Consider the following 16,156-nt stretch of genomic DNA (forward strand, 5'->3'; position numbering starts at 1 on the left):
CTAATTTAAAACAAATGCTTCCCACTTAAAGGGCCAGTGCTATTACTTTGAAAATATAAAGGATTAGACCCCCTTTGTATCATACACTGGAGAGTAAATATCTGAGGGGATTTCATGTGCTATGCAGGATTATTGTCAGGTCAAGAAACATCTTCCCTACCTCATGCATAATCGAGGGAATACTAAATATAATATAGCACCCAAATGCAATGATTCTAGCCACACTTTGATCATCCTGAACTTTATCTGCTTCACCCTCCTCTAGTCTGTTTGAAAATAGATATGAGAAATTGAGATAGCATTTTTAAGCTACAAAGAAGGAGAAGAAAATGAGGAGGAATGCTGGAGAAGTCAAAGGTTTTGGTTGCAACTTAGGTGCTGGAGGAAGAAGAGGAAAAAAACCCCTTACCTGGCTCATGACTGTAGGCTAGCAGGTGTTGTCAAACAAAGCCATTCTGGGTAGCATATTTGCTTTCATTGTAATACCGAATATATGTTTTCACATTCTAGTTTTTAAACTGTGGAGAGTCAATAGCAGGCAGTGTGAGACAAATGATAAAAAAGAAATGCATTTTTTAATATTTACTCATAATTCTCCCTTGATAGAAGTACATCAGAGAGTATTAATCTGTGTTTGAATACAGTATTTGATTTGTAGTGATCTTTGATCTCAATAATTACATTTACACTAAGAATCATCTCAACTTTGCTTGAATTCCAATTACCCATGGAAAAAAAGGTAAGCATTTAAGAACAAGCATCAATATCACATAACTCTATAAATATAGGAGCAAAATAATGGCTTATTTAATGGAAACAAGAAAGACTTTTATACAGGAAGGATGCTACTACTGAAACTGTATTTTGCTAAGATTACCAGCTATGTCTGTTCAATGTGATATACAATCATTATGGACCTGAAGTGGTTACAGATTTAGTTTCCTTTGTGCTAAATAATAAATCACCATTGATAATGTTTTGAGTCATTAGTATAGCTAAGACTGTTAAAAGTTCTGTCAATCCAAAAAGCTGTCAGGGATTCATATGGCTCATAGAAAAAATGTGCCTCTAGTTTTCAAGAATGAAAATAATTTTATTAATTGCACTTTTTTGCAATCTCTAGACACCATTTAATTTAATTTAATCTAATCCACAGAAGACATAGGGAAAGAGATACAAACCGCCAAATTAAATGTAAACTGCTAGTTTTGTTCTCGTTCTTGAATTCAAGCTGAAATGAGATAAACAGTTACCTCTTTATATTAGTGAAATGGTGAAATGTAATTGGTAAGAAATTTAAGTGAGATATGTTACAGAACATAAGTCACCAGTTACTACATGCACAAATGTTACTCAATTCAATGCAAAAAGGGGAATTACATTTTTAAGTCACATGCGCTGAATAATAGTTTTAACCGACAGTTTTAACTCAGACATCTAAGTCATTTTCTTTTAGTTTAGAAAAGTGACGGGTAATCGAGTGAAAAGCAGAAATTGTTACTTTGTTTACAAAGACCATTTGTGAAATCTGTGGTACTTTGGGGATGCCTTCCAACAATAATAATGTATAGAAGTGTGCATTTTGTTTTGGTGGAAAAGTGATTTGCCATTGGAAACAGAAAAAAAATGTATTAACATAGATGATGGCATGACACGTGGCAAAAACTGCCAAAAAATTACATCAGTGTTTTATGATGCATGGAATCAGACTAGGGGAGGTTAAGGGAATTGTTAATCCCATATATCGTTTGAATACAAAATCCATTAGGGGATCCAGGCCGCTGACCGTAATTTTCACATTTGCTTATGAACATTGAAAATTCAATGATTTCCTTATACTTCATACTGTCTTGGGTATTATCTTATTTGTGATTAGGGCCTGGTCTTACTATTCTAAGTAGTATGTTTATGTTAAGTAGCTTGATGCTTCACAGCTAATTACCTACTGCAGTGATAATAATCTTGTTTATTTAGAAACAACTTTGTTGTCTTGTCTGGGCAAGGTCAGCTATCTTTTAAGACTATAATCAAAAGTTATTTGTTGTCTTCATTCATCAAGTTCCCTAAAATGGATGGTATGGTATTTTAACCTAGTTAAGAACTACTGAAAACAGGGCACTGGAATGGTACTGGTGACAAATCTTAAATAACATTATTATGGCATAACAAAATACTGGTTTTGACTTTGGAAAATGAGGTTAGTTTTAATCTTTGAAAACTAGATCCCACCAGCCTCTAATCTGTGTGCTGTCTCTCAAGAAGTGTTGCTCTTCTGCTAGTTGGCCAGGGTTTCTCCTTTCTAGGAGGATAATGCTGTGGTTTCACATGTCAGAGACTGGGCCTTTCCACCAGCACCACTGTTTCTCACCATTGCTCCTCAGTGAGTTTAGATGAATTTGACCCCTTAGGAACAGATGTTTGCAGCCGCACATAGCATCTTTTTTAACAAGATACCCTTCTATTAGTTAGCTAAAATAAAGCATTTAGAGTGCATTCTGTTAGAATGGAACAGCAAAGCTTTTGTGTTTGTTCATAGTGAAAGCACAGTCCATCTCTCTAGTCTGGAAATGATCAGATTCAGTGTTACAATTGAATTGGCAATACACAGTATAGCTCCTCTCCCCTTCCAGCTACCTCAGTTTTTTTGCTTCAGAGTTTAATTATGATAATTTTACATATTCTGCATCCTTTGACTGAAGTCATCAAGAGTTAATTAATTTCTGACTGAGTCTCCAAGGTAACCTGGTTCATACACTAAGAGTTCTTGATAATTTATTCTTGCAAACCAAAATCTCTCTCTTAGTTCTGTATTCCAGAGAAACAAGAAATTTGGTTAGGTCACAAAAGGTCACAGTACAACTATGACAACAAGTATGACAATGAAAATAATACAGGTATTTCCTGTTTTTCCTCATTATCTGAGGCATTTTGTTTGCAGACCTAAGAGAAATACAATAAATCCATTTTATTCTTGCTGGTCTTGTTGGAAAAAAGTGAACAGATTTTCAGGCACACAGTTCCTTCTGCAGGTCTGATAAAGCAGCAATAAACTTCAAGCGAAATATAAGACGACAACTGCTCTTTGTTTAAACTAATTGCATTAATCCATTGGACAATTTGGAAGAAAAAGTGTAGTAGCACTTTCAGAAGAGAGACTTTTTTGCAGGGGAAGAAAATGACAGATCATAGCTGTCTGGGAAACAAAATTGTTTCCACTTGTGGAACAAAGAAGTAGCAGGAGTAGGATGAGATTTTAGTGTAAAGTAAGATCAAAGTCTTTACTGAAATACTGCCCTGCTGTTATTGTTAGACCGTAATGGTCCTCACATTCATAGGCCATCCTTATTTCACCATACAGCTAGTAGTATTTTATTATTAGGATCCTTTCATAAAATTATTTGCAATTATGTCATAGCTGAAAGCCAAGCATGTGAGTCAATACTATATTTATTCATTGGCTATTTGCATCCATTTCTTTTTGGCTAGCACTGTCATTTAACTTAAATAGGTCTTCTCACTCCCTAATATTTATTCTGTGATGTATTTATAGAGATCACTCACATCCCTTCTCAACCTTTATTAGATTAAGCAAGCCAAGAACATTTAGTCTTCTCTTGTTAGATAGTCCCAGTCCAATCTCCAGTACTCTGATGATTTGAATTTGCCTTTGCACTACTTCCAGTCAAAATTCAACATCCTTAAACCATGTTGACCAGAAATACATACAGTATTCCAGATGAAGATGCATTCTCACCTGCTATATTCTATGATCCTAGTTGTCCTTTTGAAAGCTTCATCACATTAGAAGCTATAGTAATTCCACAACTGAATAGCACATGTGGGTCTTTCTCCTGATGATTTCCCACAGATGATTTCTGCCAAGAGCAGAAGTATTTGCCTGTCACTAGGCAGATTATTTTCCATTTTTTACTGTTAAATTTCATCTAATCACCAAAGCCATTCCATCTCTAGCCTTCAAATATTTCCTGTATGATGTTTCAAAAACTTTCTTTATAATAAAAATGCTGTTCAACTTTGAGTCATTAGTGAAGTCATTAGCACACTAAGTGACAAGGTAACTAATGAAAATGTTAAACAAAGTCAGTCTCATGACTGATCTGTGAAGAATTCCACTAGCAAGTTTCTTTCAGCCTAATGATTCCTTTACATTATCTCCAGTTGCTTCTCCTCTAGCCTGTCCCATGACCACGTTTTAATTGCTATTCTAATCCCTATATTCATTAGTTTAATAATATCCATATTATGTAGGATCAGAAACTTTATTTAGGTCCAGCTAGATTAGATGTATTAAATTTCCATCAGATTCAGAGGGACATGAACAAAAATTCTGTCCAGTGGAAAGGCCCAGGTTTGATATAGTAATCTGATTCTATCTGGGATTATTACTCTGAATTACTAAATACTTAAAGCTTAATTTTCATAAAATTGTGCCTGTATGTAAATCACAATTTAAAGAATGTTTAAATTTTCATATAATGTGGATATTATAATTCTTACTAGAGCTTCTTTATAACAATTTTAATATTTCAATTGCACTCGAATAAGTATAGAAACGCTCAAATAGCTAATATACTACTTTTTAAATTTCTGTTGATACTCAAAGCATTAGGAATGCTGCTTTGTATTTCAGGCTGACTAGACTAAGTTAAGATTACATTTTGATTGGTGTTTTTGGTATAAATACACTAACTGGAGTGTAGTTGCTCCTGACTTTTTCCAGTGCAAATGATACTGGATTTGGGCTCATTGTTATGAATGCTCTTTTAAACTGTCTCTTACAAAATCAGGCTTTTGAAAATGTCAAATCAGAAAAATAATTCTGTATTGTACATTTAGGTATGGAAAAAACTAGCTTAGGAAAGGTTTAAGTACTTACACAGACAGAATAAGACATTAATAAGATGAATTGATGTCATCCTTCCTCTCTAATGGCTCTACCTGTGTTATTTTTTCTCATTAGACAGGGAAGTTAAATAGCTGCGATTTGACTCTGCAATAACAGTGAGCTCTATGCTATGTAGATGAGAACAGATCAGGCTTTTATTGTGATGATGTTCTTTCCCTGAATTCCAGGTCTAGAACATGACTCGCTGGGCTGGTTATGTAAAAACGTAACCACAGTCCTTTCCCACAGGAAGGACTAAGCAGTGGAATAACAAAGCTGATCTTTGTAGTGCATGTTTTCAGTTGTGGAATAGCCTATAATTACATAAGTGTGGTTTTGTGCTACAATCATCTGTGTAAAGTGCTGATACCTCCTTTGCTGCTTACTGATGGAAGGAAGGAAGGGAGAGCTGTGCATTGCAAAGTTTTTGAGGATAAAGGGGTAACACTTTATTTTGAATCATTCTCAATTTCCAAAGCCTTTCTGTTGCAAGGCCACACATGGAAATGCTGACTACCTGGTACCTCACTGAAGTATTTCTTCACTTCAGGGGTAGGCAGTCTTGCACCTTTTTTCTAATGCAGTTATTTTACACTTACAGTTTTTATCAAGATTAATCTATTAATAATATTTCCTGTAATTGTGTATAGTGATTTCCTACTTCTGGTATTGCTATATTGCCCACTTCCTCTACTTCCTTCATAATTTGTCCATGTCAGAACTCTGTTCTGCTGTTGTATTAGCCAGAATATCTACTTTAACCATAAATTTGCCACTAACATAAAAGGGAGAGAAAGTAACTATTTCATTTTCTATAACTAGATAATAAAATATAAGCATTGAAAAAACACCAGTTTTATAAATTGTAGAAGATAACCCCTTCTAAATTTCACACACATTATAAAGCTTGTTTACATCATACTATTACCACTACTTTCTCTCAGAGGAAGTACATTGTTGACCCCTTTTTATGGTAGCATCTCAAAGCCCTTTTCACAATGACCACCACAAAAACAGTCTACACTTGTCTCTAAGTAGAAATGAGCCTTAACCTGAGTCATAGCTCTCATTCAGAGGCTCACTTATCCAGGAGTGGCAACCCTGAGATGTGAACTAAGGTCTATATTTATCACCAGCAGCCCCTTTTCCATGAAGTCTTGCCACATGATATCATAGTGTGGATTATGTCTCTAATGACTACTGCAGCCATACAGTGATTATTATTTTAACATGACACAACAGCAGAAGCTAAACAGAAAATTGTGAGGCAAAACTCTGAGACACATCCCGTTTTATACATTGCATTCTTACCTCAGAAGTAAGCGCTGATAAACTCTCTCTCCTTTTTATGTTAGTTAATAGTACATTTAGAGTTGAACAAAGTACTCTAGCTGAATACCAGTGCTTGAGCCATCACAAAGTTGGCATCATAGGAGAGGAAACAAGAGGCTGGGAATAGGAAAGAGCAGAACTGGTTCTTTTGGCCATGCTGTTGACTCATCCCATCTTTACAAGTTCAGTTAACCGTATCCTGAATTAAGTTACCTGTAACTTGGTAACCTTATGAAAGGAATGATATGATATGATCATCTGCAGGCAACAGAGGATCAAAACTGACAATTCAGGAAGTTCCTTCTAGTCCCAGCTCGTAAATATTTCTTTCCTGCTTTGGAAGATCCTTTATAAACACCTATGTAAGTATAGAAATACATGTACATTTCTATTTTCTATTAGTTTTAAAATTTGGTCCTAGATACACAGCTTCAAAATATTAATAAAGATAAACATTTAATTATCCAATGATGTACAAAGAACTATAAATTCATCAAATACTTCAACCAGAAGTATATTTGGCTGAAGAACTGTTGTTAGATAGCATAAAAAAAAAAGCTGTGGAAATGCTTATTAATAGTGTCATTCAATGTATCATGTAAGCCAAGTTCTCCTCCCTTCTTCACTAATAAATGTTCCAGCTGATGTAATTAACTTGTTCCCTCTGTGTCAATCATGTATCCACTACACGTTAAAATTAAAAGTAGTTCCACTCTCAGCCATCCAGCTTTACGTCAGTGAATACCACTGTTGTTCTGCAGCTGTTTTTATGGCTGTAGTTTGCCTTCTGAACAATCTGAAAAATGCCTGGAATGTGCAGTGTAACCAGTGGTAACTATTATGTCAGGAGAAACTTTAACTACAAGAGCTGTTTACTCTTTATCATTACAGAGATTGTTTAAGGTCTGTTTAAGCTCCACTATACTGAATGAAGCAGAAGCCCCGGAACATTAACCTACGGAAGACAGTGCAAGGCATCTTCATACTGTGCCCTCATTTTACAAACCCTTCTAGTGCCTGTGTGGCCACAACGCTCAGGCTGAAGTGACAAAAGTGGCAAATGTAGGAATATTCTGGAAGCAGTCAGTCTGTGTGTCAGGTTTTATCCAGGCCCCACAAATGACATGTAAAGCAAAGTCTGCTCTTTCCCTGGAATCAACAGCTTCTCCATATGCAGCTCAGAGAAACAGCAAAAAAACATCTTCTTGTAGCAAGGGCACCAGTGGCATAACCATGTGCCCCTTCTTTTTATAGATACCTTTGCCTTGAAGAAATTCACATTCTTCCCTGGAATTTCTTTTTCACGAGAACTATGTTCACAGCAATTGATCATTCTATTCTATTGCCCCCCTCTTCCTCAGCCAATGACACTGGAGCAAACCATGGATTAGGATATTATTAATGTAGATGTCACATCTAAGGAAATGATTCTTTACGTATGTGCAGAGCCTTGATAACTCCTACTACGAAAGCTGAAAACTAGGCATGAAATGCTTGTGCCACAGAGGTCCAAAGGAATTTTTGTCATTGATTTCAAGAGATATTGGATTCCACCCAGGCCAACTATGTTAGTTATGACTAACTCTATGTGCTCATTAATGGAAAATGTTGGCCATGTTACATTGACAGTATTTAATAACACAGGTGAAACACACCAAAATGAACTTCTCTTTCCACTTACCTGACATAGGAGGGAATAAATGTTAAAAGTAATTAACACTAAGATAGTATTATAAATGTTTCTGTTACGTCTCACAGTTACCTAGTAACAGACTTTGATCATATTTTAATTTTATTAGCAAGCTTACTACATGTATTTTAAGTGAAAATACAGGAGTGGCATTATTTACATCTGTTTATAGATGAAAAGAGAATAAAAGAACAATATATCTGCAAACATTACCAAAAACTGCTGGCATATTTATCATTTACTTCGGGATACTACTTGGATTTTTGTTCAGTGATAAACAAGCTTTCTGTCCAGAATATGCTGAATGATAATTTTTTGAAATAGATAACTGCCAATTGCTGCCCATGTAGATTCTGAGAAGCAGAACATCAGAATACTAACATGATGAGAATTTGGGCATACATAACAACTCTGTTTCTTTCCAAAAATGAAGCACTACAAATGTAGCACGTCATTGTAACAATCAGAATTAAACAGCTTGCCATCCATTAATGTACCGCTGCCCCAAATAACCAATAGTTTTGGAGAGGCAGAACAGTCATTATCAGGAGTTTCTGTAACATCCTAGAATGAAGAAAATTTCAGTACTGAGTATTCAAAATGCAGCACTCATTTGTAACAAAAATGTTCTTATTCTAATGGGTCCATTTCTTATTCTCCAACAGAATGAGGGGAATCTCTCTCTCTCCCTCCCTCCATCTCTGTGTCTCTCCCTCTGTCTCTCCCTCCCCCCCCAGAAACATACAGATACATTTTTAAACTAAAAAAAAGTAGGCAAAAGGGCTGCTTGGGATGAAGTTATGTACATCTCCATACAATATACATTGATCTATGCACAATGAACAAAACCACAACATCTATTGGCACATTTTAAACCCTTTAAGGAGAGGCAACTTTTAGTGATTTTACATTAGGTCAACTATGAACATATTAGAAAGTATTTTAACTCAGAAATTTACCTTGAAAATTTTGATTGAAAACTATACAGGAATTTTTCTTTTGCTCCAACTCTTCACTTCAAGGAGGAAAGCTTTTCAATTTACCACCATTTGATCTGTATATTATTCCTCTCTAAGCACTGATTTGTCCAAAAATAAAGACTCAGCAACTAATCTCACAAGCTATATTTAAAACACAAGTTCTGAACATTCTGAAATATGAGAGTCATTCTGTAATTTCAGAGCTGTAATACCTTATCCCCTTGTAATAGGTTGCCAGAAATGCTCCTGGCTTACACATATCATCATTCATTCTGAGATATCAACTTTCTGGACATGACAGGTAAGTCAGAATATTTGGACTTAGATTCATACCTGATATTCCTCTTACATTTCAACTTCTTAGGCAGTAATTGTGGAAATATATTGATTCTGTAATTTTTTATTAAAAGGTTCCCAATGCATGGAATTATCTGCAATGTTTTATCCAAAACAAAAAATAAGGTGGATGTGAAAACTGTTCTCTTAAATACCACTGTTTTTAGCACCAAGAATTTCAGCATTTTTCCTTCAACCTAAAAGTCAGTCACAGATCAGATCACATTTTTTGTATAAAGAGGAGAATGAAATGCTATATTGTATTGCTGGTAGCCCTGGAATCAGCTGCAATGATTGAGATAGGAAATAGTTCCCTGCATATGGATCCAAAAGACAACTAAACTCTAAAGAAACAATTATTTTTGACATGGTAGTGTTTTGCAAATGATCCTTGTAGTTAATCATTTTATTTTTAATTAGTGTAAAAGAGGAACAAGGGGCACAAAATTGTCAGAATATCCAAATTTAAAGTTTTTTAAAGTTCTGCAAGCTACTTGGATTACTAAAGCTTTTCATAAGACATTTGAGTCTATGGGATGGAATCCAGAAAAATAAAGTATCACTTTGAAATCACGTTTATCAATATCTGCTTTTCATTTTGGTAGGAATATGTCTGTTAACATTTGATCATAGTGTAAGCTGGTATTTCTTGGTCAGCATTCCTGTCAGAACATAATCAAGTCCAGTGTGTATAGACAGCGTTGTCATTCATGGACAAAGGCTTAGATATGAGTTTATTTATAACACAGCTAAGACTAAAAGACACAGCTTAATTTTAAGACACTACAGGCATTGACCAACCAATTACAAATGATCTTTTTGAGACCTATATTTTAAAAGTTTTCTCTCCTGTTATTATTTGATGATTTATACCATACTTTTTATGTATGTATGCACTATGTTTTCCTAAGTAGGATTACGGGTGGACAAATAGCAGCTTATCCAGCAAGCGTCAAAAAACTACTGAATGCATATTTCTACCTCAGCTGCAAACTCCGGACCATGGAGCAGATTATGCATAGGCAGGAGCATCAGTCCTTTTCAATAGTAACGTGGATACAAGGTAGCATCAGTCAGTTGCAGTTAGAACACCTCCAGTAATGCATTCTTGATGGTCAGTTCTAAAAATCAAAGTGCTTGGCTGAATAAATTATCTTGTGAGACACTGTTTTTGCTACTTCTGAAACATTTTCCAGGTAAGCCTCTGAGGACAGCGGATGCCGCATTCTTGTCCTTAAAGTCTTCCCAGTACTCTGTCAGAGCCCATCACTGCCGTCCAACACCCAGCCCGCCCCCAGCGCAGAGGCGCCGCCGTCTCTCCCCGCGGCGAGGCGGGCTCCCGCCGAGGCCCCTGTCCGCAGGCCCTTTCCCGCGCCTCGCCTCGGCACCCGGCCTGAACCGGGCCGAAAAGCCCCCCGCCGCCGCCTCTGCGCCGCTACACGCGAGGGGACAGGCCGCGACTACGTATCTAGCTACGCACCACGATCCAGCGGGCACCAACGGCCGTCCGCCGGGACGGCCCGCCATGCCGGGGGCGGCGGAGCCGCGGGCCCGCAGGGCGCCGCCCGCTCCCGCAGCCCCGAGCCGCGCCCGGGCCCGCGCTCCCGCCCCCCCGCGGCCGGCGCAGCGCACCGCATCCCCTTCCGCCAGGGGAGGCGGGCCCCCGCGCGGCGCGGCGCGGCGCGGCGCGGCGCGGCGCGGCCCCGGCACGGCCCCTCCCGCGCTTTCCCGCGTACGGCGGGACGGGAATAACACGGGCCCCGCCCCCCGGCGGCGCGGCCTCCAGCAGCTTCCAGAAGGGGCCCGAGTGCTCCGGCCGCGCGCGCGCCCGCGCAGGGGGCGGCCCGCGCGGCGCTTGTGGCGCAGTCGGAATTGCCGCCCGCCGCGGGGCCGCGCCGGCGGCGGGGAGGGCGGCGGCGGCCGGAGGGCGGCGGCGGCGGCGGCGGGGAGGGGGGTGATGCCCTTGTTTATTTTTACCTGGGCGGCTCATCCTCTCCGGCAGCCCGAGCGCGGCCCCCGCGGCCGCTCCCCGCCCCGGCTCCGACGGCGCCGCCTATAAAGCGCCGCCCGCGGGGAACCGAGGATGCAGCTCTACAGCTCCGTGATCACCCACTACCCAGCGGGCGGAACAGCGGCCGCCGCCACAGCGGCCGCCCCGGCGCCGGCGGGCGCGGCAGGTGTCTTCAAGGTCTCCCTGTCGCCGGGACACGCGTCTGCGGAGGCAGCGAGCGCCGCCAGCGCCGCAGGCCAGAGCGCGGCCGCCGAGAGCCCCGCCAAGGACGGCTTAATTCCCGGGGGGGGAGGCACCGGCAGCGCCGCCGCCATGCCCGCTTTCTCCTCCTGCCTGGAGGTGATGCCGAGCGGCCCCGCGGCGGGCCCCGGCGGCCGCAGGGCGGGCGCCCCGCAGTACAGCTCCTGCGCGCAGATCACCGTCAGCCGCCGCCGGCCGCTGGAGCGGGTCGTGCCCATCCGCATCGTGCAGCGCGCCGAGGCCGGCGGCGAGCTGGGGCCGGCCCCGCCGCACGGGCGCGCCTGGCTGGAGGGCATCCTGGAGAGCATGCGGCAGGCCGGGGGGGACGGCGAGGCGGCCGCCGTCCCGCGCCCCGCCGGCGAGCCCAGCAACCGCAGCCTGCGCCTCAGCGAGCACTGCCAGGCGCTGCAGGCGGCCGCCGCCGCCGCGCCCGGCCTGGCGCCCGGCTGCCGCCCCGCGGAGAGGAGCGGCCCCGAGGCGCAGCCCGCCGCCGGCCCCGCGCCGGCCGAGGCGGAGGAGGACGCGGGCGGCCCCGGCGCGCCGCGGGGGCCGGGCGGGCGGCCGGAGCGCAGCGAGAAGCTGGCGCTGTACCTGGCCGAGGTGGAGAAGCAGGACAAGTACCTGCGGCAGAAGGGCCGGTTCCGCTTCCACATCATCCCCGACGGGAACTGCCTCTACCGCGCCGTCTGCAAGGCGGTGTACGGGGACCAGCGCCTGCACGGCGAGCTCCGCGAGCAGACGGTGCACTACATCGCCGACCACCTGGATCACTTCAGCCCTATCATCGAGGGCGACGTGGGGGAGTTCCTCATCGGCGCCGCGCAGGACGGGGCCTGGGCCGGCTACCCGGAGCTGCTGGCCATGGGGCAGATGCTGAACGTGAACATCCACCTCACCACGGGCGGCAGGCCGGAGAGCCCCACTGTCTCCACCATGGTTCACTACCTGGGGCCCGAGGACCCGGCGCGGCCCAGCATCTGGCTGAGCTGGCTTAGCAACGGGCACTACGATGCCGTGCTGGACCGCGTGTGCCCCAACCCGGAGTACGAGGCGTGGTGCAGGCAGACTCAGGTACAGCGCAGGCGGGATGAGGAGCTGGCCAAGTCCATGGCCGTGTCCCTGTCCAAGATGTACATTGAGCAGAACGCTTGCTCGTGAGCCCTCCTGGCCCCCAGGCTGGGCGCTCTGCTGCGGGCTCGGAGACGGGAGGTGTGCTGGCTGCGATGGTGATGCCTTAATCCTTAATAAAGCAGCAGCACCCAGGCTGAGAAGAAACGCAGGCTGGGGGCGGGGGGGAGGTGAATCCAAACGTATTTGTAATATTCTGTGTTGTATAAAGTTAGCCTCGGATTATTTGCGAGCAGATTCTCCGTGTATATTTGTGTCTCTCCTCCCCACGGTTTCTCTGTTTTCTATAAGAATGTATTTTTTGCACAATATTTTTAAACTGTTACCTCCATCTTCTACATCTCATGTTAGCATCTGGCTTTCAGCTGTACAGCCAAAAACGTTTGTAAACTGTTTGTTTTGTAAATAAGGCTTATGATGTAACAGCTATTTTTTGCTGTGTTTTTTTACCCATAAACCTTATATTTCTACCAAATGAAGTTGATGTCAGACTGACCCTCCCTAATTGATGAAAGCTGCTTTTTTTTTTTTTTGGTAAAGCTAAACAATAGTTTTTGTAAAAGTGCAGCAAAGTATGAAAAGAGTGCTTTTCAGAACGGTTGCTTTCTCTGCCTCGAGCACAGAACAGGTCCTTTGAGCCAGCTGGAATGCAGCTACACATGAACAGTGCAGGGAGCAATTGACTCTTCTGTATTTAATTACTGTTTTGAGTAAACTGGCCTCTTGTTGCCTGGTTGGCTCACCCTCTGTTCCACTTATTTATCTGTAATAACAGAACATTAACTTGCAATAGAATGTTGTGACTAGATAATAGTCTCCTGCTCTGGCAATAAATTGCCTTGGCTGCACCTCCGTGTTTGTGTTCTTGTTTCTGAGGTTATGGTGTCTTTTGTATGAGCCCTGCTTCTCTTTTGGCACTTGTGTTGCACCAAGAAGTAATTTTCCGATCACAACATTTTTATTCCTTTGATGTTATTTTCTAATCAAGAAATCAGGAATGGTATTCAATGTTATGGTTTAAAAAAAAAGTATTTAAATTGAGATTTGTATGGTTTGCTGGGTCAAACATTTAAATGTTTCCAATCTGAATTCTGTCACTTCTAATTTCTGATTAACTTGTTAGATATATTTATTAAGTAATGCAGTTTGTACTTTTTTATTTTGTAATATATTGTGATTTTGGAATTTATACTGTATTTGTATAATAGGAACATTCTCAGCTAAAATGGAATGAATAAAGAATATAATTTTACTTGTGCTCTTTTTCCACCCTTTGTATTCCTGGTATGGTGAAGTATTGCAAATTGCCCAGGACCCTTTATTTAGCTTCTCTGTCTTTGTCTCCCCAATTAATTGGAGAGAGGAAGGGTCATGGTACTTTACAGATATGAATAGCTAATAATTCTGGTGTCTTTGAGTGTCCAAAAGAAATGTAAACATTTAATGAAAGATGAATATTTTTAATTCTTTTGTAGTTTTGAGAGATGTTTAGCATATGTCTTTGCCAATAAGAAACATTTTTGTATGTTAATACGTCTTAGAAGAGGGGTTCCCAAACCTTATGCCTAGGCTGGTAGTGTCAGTGGCTGTGATGAGCCAGCTGCCTCCTGGGCCACGTGCACTTAGACTTTGTAATTGGGAACCTCTGTTATGTTGTCATTCCCAAACTCATTTTGGTTTTGCCCTGTCACCACTGATACCTCTGCAACCCTCTTATTACTTGCACGGAGGTAAGGTCATAAGGAGCTGCAGCGTTTTAGTTCCCTTTTAAGATTGAAATGCCTTGAAAGTTGGTAAACAGCACTCTACTGTTTGTGTGCGTCTATGTGTGTATTTTTATATATATCCTTCCCCCCCCCATCTCCAATAACATTAGAAGTCCATCTTTATTTAACAGAACAGTACTGGATTAAAATCAGAATGAAAAAATGAACTAAGTAGCTGAAATGAAGCAGTCTTAATTGAACATCTTATTCTGATGAAGAGCTACAGGACTGGTAATGTGTATATTTGGTGCTGTTACTATTTGCATGCTATGGTGCAAATAGTAGATTTAAATAAATCTACTAGTTACTTCCAAAACACTGAAGTGCTAAATGCAGAGTTTTCCCTATTTTCTTCACATGCAGTGATGCTTTTCCTTTAGAGGTCAAATGAGGGGCGGGGGAAATACAATCTTGCAAATCCGCTGCTGTTTAACTTTACTGAATCTCTTGAAAGCTTAATTCTGAGGTGTGGACAAGGCGAAAATACACAAATGAATATATTTATGAGAAACAGGTAGTTGATAGGGAAAACATCTACTATAGTGGACTCTTAACTGCAAAAATATTAATGTCATTACTATGTGTAAATGTGCGTAACTCATTCAAAGCTTTTATTGAGAATGCTCATGCTTTTGTTTGGATGTAACGAATTCACTCAAAAAGTTGTCAGTATCCCAAACTTAAAAATTTTTTTTTTTTGCTTTTGGGTCTTTTAAAATGACCAGCTTTAGATACATCATGAATTGTGTAGATGCACCTACCTTTAAACACTAATGAAGTAAACTAAGCAAAGAAAGATTGATGTAGTGTTCACTCTGAGAGATACAATTTCTATTAAAATAGAAACAAAACAAAAAAGAATAGAAACAAAAAAGTAGTGGTAAAAGTGAACAGCACAGAACTCTGCGATAAGTTCCCAGAGGGTTCCTTAGTAGTTTTGGTGTCACTGCATGGTTCATAGGTGAATGCATATAACTTTAAGGAATTTGGGGAAAAAAAAAAAAAAGGTTACTTGTGGAACTAGTTTGCAAAGACGTTAAGAACGTATTGCTGAAGCATATAACAAGGTACTTATTTTTGTGACTTGTGTTATGTACTGGGTCTATCCTAAAAGGAAGTGAAAAAATGGCATGTCAGACATTTAAGGCACAGGGAAATTAAAAAATTATAACTGGTGTAACTGTTTAAAGTTCAGCTGAGACACCGAGGTCAGATACAAGCTAGTAGCATCTTGCTTGGACATTAGCATTTTGCACAGGTGGTGATCCTAATATGGCCCTGCTTTACTTTAGCAAAACTGCTTGTAACATAGTAGCTTTTCATCTGTGTACCCTCCCCTCCATTTGAAATAAACTGTACCAGCAAAAGCACAATTAGATACAAATTTGCCCTTGCTGTTTCCTGTTTAACAACTCCAGTAACTAGGGAAGGACAAATGTTACCCTCGTTTGTAACTTCAGTACCTGATTATTTTAACATTGGCTAATCACTTGCATAACCCAGTTAATCCTTAGACCTGTCCGGGGACTTTAGTCAACAGAATCTTTATTATTGGCAATAAGTGAGAAGGAGAGCTTAATTTTCAGTATTCAGGTGTATGGTTGTTTAAGCAAGGTAGAAAATGCTTTAATGCTAAACCGAGCAAATATGAACTTGAGTCAGCTCCTGCAGACTCCACACCAACCTAAAACTTTGTGATGCCATCTTCACTTGCATTTTATAACAGAATTGTGAATTAGAAAACATGGCAGATACTTCATCTGAGGA

At 41.3% G+C, this 16,156-nt stretch overlaps 2 protein-coding genes across 2 annotated transcripts in view; one reads left to right on the forward strand and one right to left on the reverse strand.

The window, feature by feature from the left end:
• Positions 1-10,824, reverse strand: part of C2H10orf67 (chromosome 2 C10orf67 homolog) — a 58,329-nt gene extending 47,505 nt beyond the window's left edge. The window contains exons 1-4 of the mRNA XM_067291787.1: positions 10,725-10,824; positions 8,888-10,365; positions 1,182-1,231; positions 410-518 (exon numbers count right to left, since the gene is read on the reverse strand). Coding sequence (XP_067147888.1) covers positions 410-418 — 9 coding nt within the window. The 5' untranslated portion in view covers positions 419-518; positions 1,182-1,231; positions 8,888-10,365; positions 10,725-10,824. The remainder of the gene's footprint in view (positions 1-409; positions 519-1,181; positions 1,232-8,887; positions 10,366-10,724) is intronic.
• Positions 10,825-11,226: 402 nt separating this feature from the next.
• On the forward strand, positions 11,227-13,471 carry OTUD1 (OTU deubiquitinase 1). The gene has a single exon (XM_013949225.2). The coding sequence runs from the start codon at positions 11,328-11,330 to the stop codon at positions 12,651-12,653; it is 1,326 nt and encodes a 441-aa protein (XP_013804679.2). The 5' UTR covers positions 11,227-11,327; the 3' UTR covers positions 12,654-13,471.
• The last annotated feature ends 2,685 nt before the right edge of the window (positions 13,472-16,156 follow it).

This window comes from Apteryx mantelli, chromosome 2, assembly GCF_036417845.1.
Source record: "Apteryx mantelli isolate bAptMan1 chromosome 2, bAptMan1.hap1, whole genome shotgun sequence".
Taxonomy (NCBI): Eukaryota; Metazoa; Chordata; class Aves; order Apterygiformes; family Apterygidae; genus Apteryx; species Apteryx mantelli.